This window comes from Tinamus guttatus, unplaced genomic scaffold (assembly GCF_059628265.1).
Source record: "Tinamus guttatus ecotype Peru unplaced genomic scaffold, ASM5962826v1 Tinamus_guttatus_pri_ptg000079l, whole genome shotgun sequence".
Classification (NCBI taxonomy): domain Eukaryota; kingdom Metazoa; phylum Chordata; class Aves; order Tinamiformes; family Tinamidae; genus Tinamus; species Tinamus guttatus.
In genome coordinates, this window is record NW_028288613.1 from 2045940 (window position 1) to 2062556 (window position 16617).

The 16617-nt window shown below is 44.4% G+C and overlaps 1 protein-coding gene across 1 annotated transcript in view; it reads right to left on the reverse strand.

The window, feature by feature from the left end:
* Nucleotides 1-16617, reverse strand: part of DOCK1 (dedicator of cytokinesis 1) — a 204196-nt gene that overhangs the window by 63777 nt on the left and 123802 nt on the right. Inside the window, exons 29-30 of the mRNA XM_088520060.1 lie at nucleotides 16278-16372; nucleotides 407-485 (exon numbers count right to left, since the gene is read on the reverse strand). Coding sequence (XP_088376186.1) covers nucleotides 407-485; nucleotides 16278-16372 — 174 coding nt within the window. The remainder of the gene's footprint in view (nucleotides 1-406; nucleotides 486-16277; nucleotides 16373-16617) is intronic.

The following is a 16617-nucleotide window of genomic DNA, read 5'->3' on the forward strand; positions in this document are numbered from 1 at the left end:
AGAAAAACTCGGCGTGCGTGTCCTCGTGTGTCTTTCCCAGGAAATGCTTCCCAGCCATGAAACGTAACTGTGCTCTGATGAGTTGAGCAGTTACATACCAGCGTGAGGGTTGCTCTATTTAACAAGATACCTATATTTTACATACGAACACCATTTAACAGAGCACATATTACTTGGTTTTCATGCCAGGGCCTTCTGCAAGCTGTACAGGGGCAGGTGCTGCTTTGCAGGATGGGATCCATAAGGTGCTTGTGGGACACATCTGGGTTGAGGTTCGAGTGCCTTAGCCCAGCCTTTGTGCACTGGGAAGAGCTGGACGCTGAATTACACATAGGACAAAACCACAGCCTGGGACAGAAACGTATTACAGCATTAACACAAGGAAATCGCTCGGTGTTTTTCCTACCTGCAACTCAAAGTTGGCTTGATCGAGAAACTTCTTGTTTAGCATATCTGCGTACTGATTAATTGCTCGCAGGAAGACTCTGAAAGATCAAGAGAAATGACACAATAACTGCCTGGACGTGGCACACGGGGCACCCCGCTCTGCGAACGGCGTTGGGCACCGCCGCGAAGCCGCCCGCGTCCCGCGCCGACGCGCGCCAAGTTCATCGGGCAGCACCCGCAGAGGAAGAGAAACGCAAGGAGGGTGCTGGGTAAAACCACTTCTCTCTAAAACATCTCAAGATCATCAAAAGACCATTAAAAATTCAGTTTATTAGCAAAAAAGTGTGAACTATTATTTCAAGTTTCAGTATCTTGACATTATATATAACCCATACTCCAAAACTGCCGGCAGTTTAACTTGCAGATCGAGCAAAACGCAGTTTTAAGCACTTATGAGCCAGACACTGTTTTACTTATGGCACAATAACATACAAAAACGCTCCTGATGAACAATGCTTTGAAGCTCCTCCTATGCTCTACTTCCAAAACGTTAATTCAGTAGCTGGTACCATTTACTGCTCTGCTAAAAGGGACGCTGCCTCAATTACAATAAGGGCTGTCTTGACAACCTTGAAAAATAAAGCCAAGTGGTATAGTATAAGTAGGTCACTACATATTCATGGTGCTGAAAAGTAAACATATTATTCCTTGGTATCCTAATCTCCATTTTTCAAAATAAACACTGGATTCCTCCGGGAAACTTGGAATTTCCGCTCTGCAAGTGGTGGGTAAGGGGCGGACAGCGGAGCGCGCCTTGCGCACAGTCTGTCCGTGTGACAGTTCCATGTCCCCTGGCACATGTGCATGGTTTTATATATATATATATATATATATATATATATATGCAGGCACACGTTCATATTCACACACGCAAACTTTACAGCATCCCTCATTAGCCTAAAAACCTCACACGTGAGCACGTGCCCCTGCAGAGATGCATCCCCATTCCCGGGCATTGCTCACGGTGCCAGCACAGACATCTGCACACAATTTCTTTAAGAGATGTGACAAAGGAGAGGAGCTCAGCCCAGACAACAACACGCTGCAGACATCTGTGTTGTAAGTCTGTGATTCAATTACTGAGCTGTAGCACACACTAAGATGGAAGTTAGAGTTCTCCCGTAACCAGAATATCTACAATTGGATATTTAGACTTCTACCCAATTTTGTGTTCTGAAAATACAGTAAATCCATGAGATCCGCTGGTCTTCCCCAAGAATTAGCAGTTTATGATGGCAGGAAGGACTAGCTCATGTACCTTGCCTTATGAAGATAAAATCAGTTCTAACACGGGGAGGATTATGCCTACAATTTAATTATGTTGCCTTAAGATATCCCTGTAACGCACTCAATCTGCTCCATCTAATTAAGCCTCGGAACAATCTCATTACTTTACATAACATTATTTTCTTTAAGTTGTAACTCTCATTTTTCCCCCTATATTAATTCTAGTGAATACAAAGAACAAATAATGTGGAATCCACCATACACTGCAGCTGCAAAAACACCTAGACACAAAATATCCATGAAAGAGCAGCTGGAATGGAGTGGCACCAGCCACCTCTGCCCCTGGGAATGTTGTCCAGCTTCAGGGTGAGAGCTATTCCCAATTTCCTGCAAAGGAATATCCAAAAGGAGGAGGCACAGATTTGCAAGGCAGTTTAAAACGTTAATTAAAAGCATGTTAAAAATGTCAATTTCAAATCAAAGCAAAATTAAAGTCAACAGAAAACAAGAAAATCTTGATTTTTTTTTCTGGTGAAGGTGAAACTTAGATAGAAATACTTGAATAATGTTAATTTAGATTTTACTTTTAAGTGTTGGTTTAGGATAAAGCTAACTGAACTGCTCTGGAAAAAAAAAAAAAACAAAAAAAAAAACCCACACACACAGATCCTTTGGTTTTATCACCAAATTCACTTATTGCAATCACATCTGCTTTGGAGATACATGAACACCAAGATTTACTCCTGGATTTTCTAGAACAAAACAACAGGATAAGCCACTTTTTAGCTGCCTAAGACCTCCAGGCTTGGATTGGGAAAAAGTGCTTTTGTGGAAGGTCAGTTTTGGTTGATGAAGGAGCACATTCCTGATGGGCAGTGCCTGCCATAGAAGTTAAATGTTGAGAAAAAGAGGTTTGGGGAGAGGAGTCGATTGCAACGTGGCCTATTCCAGCAGGAACATCACATCCAGCAACACTCTGCAAGAGAAATGCCAGGCAAAAGACTTTATCAACCCAATTAAAAGAAGGAAATTAACCTTTCCTAAGATGTGAGTTGAAGGGAAGGAGTGTAATTACAGAAGAAAATCACTTCAGGGTACACTAAGGAAAGAAAAGCCATTGTTAAAGGGCATAAATATCTACCAAACAACAAAATTAAGTAATGACCTGGGGAACACAGGGTGGATAACGACAGGGATGGCCCCCAAACCTACCAGCAACTTTGGGGTCTCCTATAGCTAGGATGCAGGTCCTGTGAGGAAGGCACTCTCATTTCTTCCTGCTTCTGTGAGGTTCCAGCCCCGTGTGAGGGTTTCCACAGCCCCACAGGGTTCAACCCGCTCTGTGCTCATGTTCTTAAACAGCGTGCCACAAAATAATGCAAAATTCAACCTTTCGATCCTCTAATTTCACCTTTGCAAAGAGGCCCATTCTCCTAAGAACAACCCCACTGAATCCCAGAGGCTGTTCAAATGCATCACGAAGAAGAATCTGGGCTTTGAAGGGCAATAATGAATGACAACAGGACAGGGGACCCCATTTTCCAAGCCTGGGAGCAGCACCTGGACCAAAGGACTCATCCAATCTCTCTTTCTCATGTAAGATCTTGCTTTGCTTCATTCTCCCTAATAACTAACCAGGTGCCCTGATCTGCTGCTTCATCCATGCTTAGAAATATTCCCTGCCCCATTTTCTTCCAGTCAGCCTCCCTTGCCGTTGAGAGCATTTACAAAAAGAAGAAAAAGAAAAGCAAATGAGAGAGATAAGGAGTGCTGGAAGTTGCACGATGCTGTAACACACCTAACTCATGGGGTAGCACAAACGCATAAATCAAAGTCACTGCAAGTTCAGTAACTCTGCAAAAATATTTGTTCTCAGAAATAATCTGTGGAGAGACATTCCAAAAGGAGAAGAATTCTTACGGTGTGTTCTTTTTTGTACCTTATGTTGTTAGCTCTAACATCCAGGGACTTCGGTTTACACAACAGGTAGTTACGTAGGACGCTTATAAGAAGGAAATGTGAAAATGATACAAGCTGACACAAGTGTGTTCCCCAGGAAAAACATCAAAAAAGAAAGAAATAGGGAGGAAAAAAGAAAAAGAAAAAAAGGCAGATAGAGGGGAGGAAAGAGAAAGGCCTGAATGACAGAATGATCATCTAAACAAGAGTATACAGAAATAGCTTAAAATAATGTGGGTTTAGCTGGTAATTCAGCAGAAGGGATTGGGAGTGAGGTTACACCGGCACTTTTATGATTTAATTCAGATGGAAGGATAATGAACGCTTTATTGCGGCTCATCAGCCTCCTGCACATCACCATTCCCTGCATGCCCGAGCTCTTGCTTCGCTGGGAGATGGAATTTGCAGCACATATGAGACGGACTGCTCTTATCTTGTCAGACCCTGTATGCAGCCACAGCCCCAGACCTTGAAATCCCAACACAACCCCCAGACGTGAACAAATGTGCACCAAAGCATGAGCAGCAAAGCCGTCTTCTGGAAAGCAAGCGCTCTGAATACCTGCAAATTGGGTTTTTCCCCAACTTTTTAGCTTAGTAAAGCACAATTCATTAAAAAACTTATTATCTGACATAAATTAAACATTTTAACTGCTCCCATGGGTCCTTTGCTCTTGGCATCATATATAAGTCGGGTGATTCTCAGCACCCCGACCCGTGACATGCAGGGACCTCATGCTGTGATCCCATACACACATTTTGAAGGAGAACCAGGTAAAAATAATCGCAATGTGCACATGTGAAGGTGTCTGTGTTCCAGCATCTCCCCTCAGTCTTCGCAGCTCCTGCATCCCTTCTCTGGGGTGGATGTTGATATGGAACAATGTCCACCAGAGCACATTAGCTTGCCAGAATCCTTTCTTGTTTTACACTGCTGCATATGATACTTCTCTGCACAGTTCATTTCTCTATTTTTAAAATAATCTATTAAGAAGATTATTCGCATTATTTTCTTTCTAATTATCAGGCTAAATCAGCCAAGACCCTAAAAGACCCTCGATGGTTTGCTGTTTAGAATGACACTGCAACAGCAGTGAGGACTTGTTAAACACTGCCCTTACCAGAACGGCCTCCTGGGACACCTCACACCCCTGCACATGCCCCCTGCTCCTTTATTCACCTGGTTTCCACACTCTATTTCCGAGGCCATTCCAGGATGTTATCCGTGATCCATGATCCGTCCCCTTCCTGCTTTGTATTCCGCGTTGCGCATCCCGCAGCAGGCGGATGCATGACAAACAACGGCAAGTTAAGGAATTCTGAAGGACAAACCTGCGGCCTCACCGTCAAGAACTGATATCGTATAACATGCACAATGGATTATTTCACAAAAAAAGAAAAAAAAGCCTTTCCAGTACAGTTAACTTGCCCCCTAAGATCAATTTGGCAGAAAAAAAATGCAGAAAGAGACAGCTACAGCATTGGCCAATGAAGTGATAAATGTGTATGGAAAACAGTTTGAATTTAAATTCCATTTAAGTGTCCTGGCAGATACAGCTTGCCTACCCCACCAGTTAATCATTAGCTGAACAAACCTGTAAATTGGGAATGGGCCGTCGTCCTTGCTGGAAGCATCTGGGAGACGGGGGAAGAGAAGATCATTAATGTCAAGGTGGTGGCCGCCCCCAGGAGAAGTTGCCTGTTCCAGGCTCCTTTCATGGAATCGGGAAGCACAAGGGTGGGAGGCACCGGCAGCTCCCTGGGACGGACAGGGCAGGTTGCACAGGGCCATGTCCAGAGTGGGTTGAGCATCTCCAAGGGTGGAGACTCCATCACCTCCTCAAACAACCCATTCCTGGGCTCTGCCACACTCCACCGGGCTGCATGGACATCCCGAGGGCAAGAGAAGCACCTGGAGTTTGCTATATTCTTCTTCAGGAGCGCCACTAAACTCTGTCTCCTCTAAATTTATCTAAGATGCAACCTTACATACTAAATTTCACCTCCTAGAGAATTTTATGGCAGAGTAATAAAAGCTTGGAAATAGGTTTTTTTTTTTTTTTTTAATAGGGGAAAGTACAGGAGGATTATATAATTGAAAAGTTTTTAGCTAAGGCTAAAACTGAGAACCTGGGATCTACTACAAGGTGACAGCATTACTGCCTTTTTCCCCCTCAAAAAAAATTAATATTCTGAAGAAAGAAGACTTAGTGAATTTAAAGTGACTTCTTCTATTATGGAAGTTGGCAAAAACTTACAACAGATCTTATACTTAAAACATAAACATAATTTGTTCTAGTGCTGCTGGAAGATGTCTCTGCATCCAGGTTAGCTATTAAAGAAGCTGTTTCCATCATAATGCACTGCGCAATAAAATGCAAAGAGTCTGCACGGAGCTGCATGCACCATCACCCTCCATGGGCCAGTTGAGTTGCTGCAGACACCGCGTCCAAGCGCGTGCAGACCCCAGGGAGAGCTCCAGCTCCACGTGCTCCAGCACCTCTGCTCTGCAGCCCGTTGCTCTCCTGCACAAACACCCCTTTGGGCACAGAACGGTGCTTTGCAGAACTCTGGTTTCAAAGCTGGGGAGGAAGAAGCCTCTGAGACAGCCCCTCTGCACCAGCTGGAGATGGGCCCTCAAACAAGGCCAGAGCTTGGTCTCCTGGCAGGAGTCCTCACTTCTGAGGTGATCTCGGACCGATTGCAGAAGTGCAACCCAGGCCACGGATGTGGAGCAGAATCCATCAGTCAGGAGATGTTTTCCTGCTCATGCACTGCTTTCTAAAGGAACAATTAATCCAGAAAGGGAGATAATTAAGGGAGGAGAATGAACTCGTGAGAGGTGGGCAAAGCCCATTGCAAGCAGATGGGCCAACACGGTGAGGTCCTGACTACAAGCCAGCAGTTTCCAGGCACGTTACAGTATCTCATCACTCATCCCAAAGGAAGCGCTCTGGGGTCCTGCTGACTGCACTGTCCTGCAATCCACACATTTCCATGGATATCTCGGTGTGCATGCAGATGGAGGCTACTCTAGGTGATTATGGATAAATCAATAGAATCGATTCCCTACACTTCAAAATATTTGACACTTTCATCAATCTTGCAATCAACTGTTAAACATTGGTGAATGCTAAACAAATCGCATTACGCTTCGTGAAATATCATCCGATTTTTCCCCACGGACTTTTAATTTACTTTATCAAGAGCCATCACAGAATACTAATGAGGGATGGGAAAGGCATTTGCAGACCAAGGAGGTGTCAAAAGGCCAGCTCAGCCATTTAGGAGAGCACAGTGATACTGCACATGGGAATGATCCATCTTGCAAGGAAAGTGGACGCTCAAACCCATTGGGCTTTACTCTTTTACCAACCATTTCCAGCAGGTCAAGAGAGGACTATTTCTGACACTGCATGGACCAAGCATGGCAGTTTCTGCATTAAAACCACCCTTTTGGAAGCATCATGGTTGCATTTGCAGCCTATGGCTGTACAAAAGGCTGCAGAGGATCTGTGTGTACTTGGATAGGCCAATCCTCCCCAGGGTTTTACAGCTGCTGATTAGTTTCTGCCCAGGAAATCTAAGCCTTAGAGGCCAGTGCAACCAGGGTTGCAAAAAAATGGCCAAGCATTTCAGTAAAAGCTCTTTTTAAAAGTAGTTTTGTACTAAATAAGTTGGGAAATACCAAATTTTCTAAATGCTTAGAACAGAATAGATCATGGCCCTCCACTGGTGTTCAAAAACCAGGTAATGTGCATACATGAGAAGACATGTACATGGATGAGTGTCCAAATACTGTCCTCATCTCCCTAGAGAATTATGAATTTTAGAAGATTACAGCCATGACATGCCACCAAAACACACACATGCTCCAGGAGGACTGAGTTTCTTTGCAGAAAACCTGAAAAATGCTGCATTGCATCGGGGGAGCAGCACGTTTTTAGAAGCGCTGCCCTGGGAAAGGCTGCAGCCGATGGCAGAGCACGAAGCCTCTCCCCGATGACCTCCCCGCTCACACAGGCCTGAGCCGCCCCTCGCTCCTCCTTCACACAACCACAGGATCACAGTGATGGGAAAAGGCCTTCAAGACCATTGAGTCCAACCTAAGAGTCCCCAAACACCTCAACCACCCGGTTCCTGAGTGCTGCCACTGACCCCAGCACTTCCCCAGCAGCCTGTTCCAAGTCTTGACAGCTCTTTCCATGTGGAAATTCTTCCCCAAACCAACCTGAACCTCCCCTGGTTGAGGCCATTGAGGCCATTTCCTCTTGTCCTATCGGTAGCTATTCTAGAGAAGAGCGACCCCGTCCAACCTCATCCCAAGGGAGCTCCTATGAGCTATATACTCATCTCCTATGATCTACGGGTCACCAACAATCCCAAAGGTGTAAAAAATGGGCTGCAGGGGGGACGCAAAACAAGGAGGGAATTTCTAGCACTCCCAATTAAATGTTGGAGGATTCAATCCCCCAAGGGTTCAGCTGTTCCAACGGTGCCCTTCCAGCAATGCCAACTTGGAGATAAAGCTCTTCATTTTTCCTTTTCTCTGGCCTTTTGGAAAGAAAGAACAGTCCTGCTATTTAGGTCACACAATTTAAATTTTACCTGGGAGAAACAGTGAAAGGGATGCTATTATCTCTTTTTTATGTTATACATAATATATTTTTATGTTATGATTACTTTTAATACTTTATTGTTTCTATACACTTATATATACTTACATATTTTAATATTTCCTCTCCTATATTGCTCCAGTGAAACCCTTCAGGCACAGTAAGGGTTATACGTTTACTGAATCCCATAAAACATCAATTTTTTCTTGTAAACAAGAAAAGATAGAGCACAAATGGCAATGACCAGACAAGAGCCTTCGTGGCACACAAGGGGATGGCACGCGACGTGTTGCAGGAAGGGTAGGAGATGCTACTCAGCACATTACGTATTATATTAGGCACAGCAGTGTTTTTCCAGGCCTGTGGTGCCCTGCAAGGCTGCTGTGCCACCAACATCCCATAGATATCAAAAATGTGTGTCAAGCCACAAAACACAGAGGAAAACCCTACCCCAAACCCAACTAGTATTTCTATCCAACGACTAAATCACAATTTTTCATCATTTCATTACAGTATATTCCTTACAAAGCCTGCTGAAAATACCTTTACAATTCCAATAAAACTACCACCTTAGAGCCCAGATCCAAACATCATCTTGACTATTTTTCTAAACTACAGTGGAATTATTTCATGATACACAAACAGAAAGAAAGCACAAGTCCAAATTAACCTTACACTTATTATTCAGTAGCCTAATTGCAATTACGTGTCAAGAGCAACGCTGCTTTATTCTGGTTTGTACGTAGTGGATTGAACATTTTTAAATGAGTCAAAAAACCCCAAACATCAGTCTGTGTGACAAGTTCTAAGTCTGGGATGACCACTTGGCTGCACATGGTCAATCCCGTTATGGAATTCTTATTTAACTTGTGCAAGTGGGAGCTCCGTGTCAGAACAAGAGCAGCTTTAACCAACACACACGAGCCCAAGAGCTGAGACATCCTGCAGGACAGACACCAGTCTGCACATCCCAAAGGAAGCCCAGGGCTTTTACCCCTGACTCCAGCGGGGCCAATGCTTCTTCCCAAAGATTCCAAACAAACAAACTAACAACCACAATTACAGGTTGTGCGAGTTAGAAAGGAAGTTAATGGACCAAAGCGCAGCCAAAGTGAGCCTAAGGAGTGACAGGAAGGTTATTTTCCTTGTGCCCATGTCCATGGGGTTCAGCAGGTAACATCCAAACACCACCCAAAACCTGCTCACCAAAACCAACCCACCCACCCAGCCCAGAGGCCTCGCACCCTTTCAGCAGGGCGCTCCAGCTTGCTCGGCACACGATAGGGAAGGATTTCATGTAAGTTTGTCTTGGCAGCACTCTAGCTGTCTGCCTTTCATTTAGGGCTTTTTCCTTCCTTACCTAAATAGCTGGAAGCCCTGACTAGCAATGAGACAAAGTCTTGTCCCTGAGAGGTGCTGAATATCTAAAACTCCCCTTGGCTTCGCTGGGGATCCAATGGAGACACTCCTGGGATCAAAACCCAGCGAGCAGCAGGTATCTTCACAAGAAAGTACCAAGAGTTTCAGTCCATTTGCAAGTCTCTTATTAGCAAATGGAACTTTAATACTGGAATGCAACATATATTTCACATGCTGGATGAACCAATCACATAGGCAGCATAATACTTCATGAATTCTTCCTAAATTTCTCATTTTGTGTTGTCAGTTGGCTTTGCATGAACCAGAGCATCCGAACCTGCAAAAACACTGCTCTAATTTCCAAGGGGCTGCCTGCAGCAGCACTGACAGCCGGGCCTGCTCCATCCTTATCACCCCCTGTGCATGTCAAAAGTGAGCAAGGGCCTTTTATAAATACAGGGTTTTTTAAAAAAAAACTCTCTGCCAGTTGCTTATCAACTCACACTACAAGTATCGTTCTCACCTTGATGCTCATTTTCGTGTTGCGATTCCCTGAGGTTTTCGCCTTAATCCTTGCTTCCCGTTTCCAGCCCTACCTGCGTTGCAGACTGTGTGGCCTCGCTGCAGCGTGGAGATTTTACCCTTCAATTCCTCTGGCAAACAGGAGTTTCTTAGGGAAAGGGAGGAAGCAAACGGTTCCTAGAGACCTACAGCCCCATTTTAGGGGCTGGGTTAGAGAGATACCTCTTCTCCTGGCTGTTTTCCTAGCAGTCTGAGGATATTGAAGCACCATTAGGGTGAAAAGAGAGCCACAAAGGCACATTTAGAAGCCACATGTGAAGGAGAGCCCAAGCAGGTCTCTCCTGTGACCACCTGGATCTGAAGCTGGACCAGCAAGTGCCCTCAGGACCTTATGGCAAGTATCTAAGTGCTAAATGATACTGTCCAAAAATAAAATAAAATAAAAAAAGGAAGGCAAATCCCAACACATCATGTCCATCAATAAGCGGGGGAATCTAGGAGAGAAAAATCTTTATATTTATATCTCGATATTTATATGTTTAATATATACTGCCGCACTGGCCAGGCCTACAGAGTAAGGCACAGGCATCAGCGGAGCCAAATGGGGAAGGAAACAGAAATAGCAGTTACTCAATCACTCAAAACCACAATTTTGGCACATTTTTATCAAAATTCTATTAAATTTGTAACTGAGTTGGTTACTATTCTTGTGAATTATTAAAAATTCATGCAGAAACAGCAAAATGCCATTTTACAAGGCAGAAACCACTGCTGTTTAATCAAGCTGCTCCTCCTACCATGATCACCTAATGTGCTGCAGCCGCAGGGCAGAAAAAGCTTGGGGTAAAAACAGGGGGATTTGAAACAACACACTGAAGCAACTACCAATATTCTCATCTTACTTTTATTCTTGCACAACTCACAAGTTTTATTCTTCCTTCAAATGGAAGGAGAAGGAAATTGGAAGCAGGAGGAAATACAGTTGAAGCTGTTATTCATTTTCCCCCCCTGCCAGATAGGAATTTTACGGTGAGGAAACCTCAAATGGAGGCTATTAGGAGATCTGCTCTCCACCAAGGTCCAAATTAATCTCTCAGAATTCAAGCAGCAACCACTTAAATGTGATAACTCCATATACTCCCAAGGGATGGGTGGGACAATTCAGTTGGAGTCAAAACTCCTTGGCTCTTACTGGAGCACCTGCAGATTTGGGCAAAGTTTTCTCAGCTCATTATTTGTGAAAGAAGCTTCAGCTCTGCCCCTCAGCCTGCAAAAACTCCATTTACACAACTGCCAGTTGCCACCTCCTGGTGAATCCCGTTGGATTGTGGAGGGGACAGTTGTGCACACAGTGCCACCAACAAAGGCAAAGCATCCCAGGCAAAACAAATGGACCCAAAATAGCTCAAATAGCCCCAAAATCCTGATAAGCTAATGGGGTCCTTACACCTCAGCCTGCACAACCAGCCATACTCCTTGAGGATGGGCAGGGGGAAACCCTCCTGCTGGCTCTTCTTGCTCATCTTTGAGGCACAAAATAGGGATTCTCCTCGAGCTCGGGATGCACAATTTGTAAATTGCTGTCACGAAAAGGTGACTGATGGAAAGCAGCTCGCAAGAACAACCTGGCAATGCTAAGGACCCCAGTTTGGCCCCAGAAAGTCAACAGGAATCCCATCCCCAAGCACATTTCCTGCAACACTTACCCACGTACGAGGAGAGGAACGCATTCCCAGCTGCTTCTCCATGGGAATATGTAGGAAGAAAGGTTGGTGTGGCCAAGGATGAAAAACAGTGGTCTAATTGCTTGATGGATAAAGGATTTTCTGAGGCCAGCCAATATGGGAATATATAGGATGAGTTAATTGCATCAGTATTGTGGATTGGGTTTAGAAGATATGGGAATACAAAGGGTGAGATGTTAATAAGGATCAGCTGGTGAAAGGTACAGAGATGTGGGGATGGAGGGATCACCTGGGAAGGTTGTTGAGAGACCCTGGGCCTAGAAGGAGCTGCTGGGCTGCTCTGGATCCCCATAAAGGGGATATAGAGATCACCTGGGAAGGCTGAGATACCCTGGGCTTAGGAGAGAAGCCTCTGGGCTGCTCTTGTTCCTCACACTTCTCCTTTGCAACAAGAAAAACTTGCAACAGAAAATGCCATTTTGCCAGGCAGCGAGAGCAGAAATCCCTGGAACTGCTGGTGACAGGGGAGGATTCTGCAGCACCTCCCAGCACCGGGAATGCCAGCGCTCCCACACGTCTCCCTTTTTATTTTTGGGCATGCCAGTTATTCGAGTGTCTTACTGGAGACCCTCAAATACTGAACTACTCCCTCCCAGCCAAAATGAGCATGCTTGAATTTGTACTGGTTTCTTTGGGAGAAGAAAGCAGGGAAATGGAATTTCTGAGTTTGCTTTTTAGCAAACATAAGGAGAAAACTAGAGGGCAGAGCAACTGATTTTACAGAAAAAGTAACCAAAAAAACTGCCTAAAATAGACTAACTGGGCAAAAGCAAAGCTTTGCTTTTTGAATATACAAACATTTTGCTTCTGAAGAGGGAAAGGTTGTGGTTTTTACATTCTGGAAGAGCAAAAAATTAACGTAACCCTCAGTGCGAACAAGCAGCACTTCTATCACCTACTAAATAACTTAAATTGTGTAACAGTATTATTGCAAACAAAGCTGACGTGGAAAAATAACAATTTCAAGTGAAACTCGCTTCACCATCAGTTTTAAAAATAGGTATCACATGATGCTGGCTTTTACCATTAAGAAAAATTGAGACGTGCTAACAGCCTTTTTGATTTAACACCTTCAGCTTCATTTAATTAGCTGCCTCACACTTGCTTTTTATAAGGAGCAAGGATCTGCACCTGCTTCTTCATGCCATGTAGGGTGTGCCAGAAAAAAAAGACAAAAGCAAAAAAACAACAACTAGAAAAGAGACATTTTATATTTGGATGTGTGACCCTGACATCACTTCCAACCATTGCTTACATTCGCAGGATTCATTCAGGTGATTCCAGCCACATCACAATGGCAGAACTGGGTTTTTCCTAAGATTTCTATAGTGGCTGGTACTCCTGGGCCTTATAATTTTGCATTTCTTCATTTGCATCCCCAGCGCTTTGGGATGAACAGCTGGAATATCCATTATATATATATTATATATTATATCCATGGTGAATATTATTTCACCAATGGAGAAATGAGATCCCAGGAAAAAAACGCTTCTATTAAAACTAGCTGCACAAAGAGGAGCACAACTATTTTCCAGAGATGTAAAAATTGTATGACATTTTATATCTTCAGATATAATTTAAGAGCAGAATCTTAAAATACTTCTGTTCTTCGGAACAACCCACTTTTCTACCTAGGTACCTTACATAAGCACATGCATAATCACATAACTCACTGGTTTCTAAGGCAGGGCAGGAAAAAAAGTCCAGTTTCAAGAATAGTTCTGACTTTTCAAACCGTTTTCCCCATTTCTGCATGGGAAGACGTTTGTGAGATGCAGATGTTGCTGGATGCTCCTGCATCGCTCTGCACCGGGAGCAGCAGCACCGGTGCCTGTGGGCACAGCGGGATCCGGGAGGCACCTTCCTCCTGGAATTCCATATTCGCAGGACGTGTTTAATGTCCTGCACGTGTTTCCAGCTGCTCCGGCCACCCCCTCCAGGCTGAACTTGCCGTTTTAAACTCCGGTATCCCCTGCTCTATTTTTTCTGTTTGGAGAACGCTAAGGAAGAGCAGGACTGCTCACATTGGAAGGCTTTGCTCAATCCACTCCTCAACCAAATTACTGTGTTTTTTCCCAGGCTCTTAAGCTTTGCTATACAGGTAATGACAGAATCCCAAGGACAATGTAATAATCAGGAAGAATAACGTCAATTCCCTGGAATCAGATGGTTTGTTCTCCTGGTCACCCTGGTCAAACCCTGCATTCCCTTCCTGAACCAACCCAAAACTACCCGAGTTTCTCTTTTTGTAAGAGATCACTGGAATGAAGCGTCTGTCCCCAGACTCCTCCTCGTTCCTCCTCTGAGCCCCAGGAAAAGCTCCCAGCGGCTCCCAGCCCTTCAGCACAACAGCCCGGCCACATCCCGGGATCTCTGCTCCGGGAAGCGCGTGGCGGCTCCAGCTCCGGCCTGCATCTCAATCCCAGGGGTCTGCTAGGTGGCCGTAAAGCAGCCATCAGAGAAGCTGTCAACACGGCCCATAAAACTCTTCCTTTTCATCTGCTCAGAGCCTTCGCTCCCACGCACATAACTCTTCCTGCACTATGAAAGCCCATAAACCCCACGGTAACTGCAATTTACAGCCCAAGTATCCCAAACAGAATTATTAGCAATTTTCAGCAGTAATGCTCAAAACTCAGGAAGCGTTTTCCTTCAGAGTTACCTTAGCTCATCTTTATTTTTAGGCACTGAATGCAGCGAGGAGCCGCTTGTTAGCAGTTGACCATGTTCAAAATGCTGCTGAAAAAGCAAAGGGGAAGAGCCGGGCCAGGTCACCCCGGACGTGTCCCTGTCCCTCCTTCCCCTCCATCAGCACTGGCTCCTCAGCAGGTCCTCATCTGCCTCACGTTAAACCCTCCTGCTTGGGGGCTTGCACAGCCACATCTGTAAAGAGAATATTAAGTGACACGCAGCCGAGAGCAAAAAAGTAACTATTATTCTACTGAATGTGAAGGCCTTTGTGTTCATTTTGGCATGATATGTGGCGACGCAGCACATCATTATCTGTATTACTTAAGCAAATGCTTCCTAGTGAGTTAAGGCAGAAGGCAGGACCTGCCTAACTAACTCCGTGTTTGTGAACGTTCCCTGCAAACACTCCCATTCACACTTCTCTCCATTTCCATCCTGCCCTCGTATTTACAACTCTAAAAATCAGCTCCCTTTAAAAGTTGGCTCCTGTTTTTCATCTCACAACAATATTCAATCTGCAGAAATAAATATCTTGCAAGAGTGACGCAAAATGGCATTCTTGGGTATTTCTATGGAGATGAGCCACTACTTTTAGCAGATGGAGCTTATTCTTAAAGACTTCCTAGTTTCCTTCAATCAAATCTAAGGGACAGAAAAAAGCCTCGCCTGAATTCAGACATTTCTACAAACATAAGCTGGCATAATAAAAAATAATTTGTAAATTAGGGATGAACAAGTTAATATCCTAAGTGAGGGCGTCGCGTCCCATTTCATAGTACTCCAAACCTTCAGAATGAGGAAATGCAGAAGAGCCATTTTTGTGTTTTAAGGGGAAAAAAAAAAGAACAGGAAAAGGAGGAGCAGGAGGGGAAGTCCCTTCTACACTTTGGCTCCTGCTTCTACCTGGTGCCACGGCTGCAAGGCCAAAACACAGGCAAGGGGACCTGCAAAGGGGCTGGCACAGCCCTGAGGGCCACGGGTCGGAAGTCAAGATTCAAGTTATAGTGGATTTTATAATAAAAGTAGGAACTGTAATACCAGATTTGATATAGGTAAACACTGACAACTTTATAGCCATGGTAGCTGGCGGTGAGCACAGAAGAGATTTCTCCGGGCAACTAGTAAATATAGTGTTTTCCCTTACACTTGCTCATAGTATACATAAATGTGCCTCACAGATTTAATAAATGTCACAAACAAAATATTACAGAAAATCGTGTTAAATAATGACAACGCTGCAATTATTGAGGGGAAAAAAAAAAAACAAGGCTTGAAAATGCACAGCCTGTCACCTCCTCATCAGGCAGAGGGAATCTGGTTGTAAAACGCAAGCCCTGTCACTCTTTCCTTGTTGTTGCCACTGAAATTATACGTACAGCTCGACGTGGGCATACGGCAGCCACTAGCTTCTAAGGTCATGAACAAAACACACCATTTAGCCTCAGAGGAATGTAGTTATTTTATCATATACATACAGCAGCCTACTGCACGTACAGCTGAAAAGCAGAATTTTGGTGCTACCCTTAACGTGCAGCGTGCTCCAGACACCTCCAAACAGCCCAGGACACCCCAGCACAGCCCCCTGGCCCGGTTCGAGTGTGTGCATCGCAGATGGGTGACAAAGGCAGCCCCTCTGCACACTGGGTTTTACTGTTTCCAAGCAACCACGCTGCTCCAGCTCAACCCGACACTGCTCTCCCCTCGGTACTTACTTATTCTGCATCATGTTCATTATGACCCAGTCGAAGGGATAGACGTTCTTCCCGATGAGATTCTTGAACATGATGAACGTTTCCATCAGGAAGTCCTAAAATGAGAGAAAATATTTGGGTTGAGGCCACTTAATCCAAAGGAAAAGACAGATGTGGTGGTGAAGTCTGTTATCAGCAACCAGATTCAAAAGGCATCTACTGTCCTGTTGGATAGAAAGCCGTTATTCATATACAACACACACAGATACAGCCAACTGATATTTCTACACAATATATAGAAATTCTCTTCAAACTTTCCAAAACCAGCAGTGATAGTAATCCTGCATTGTAAACAACCCGC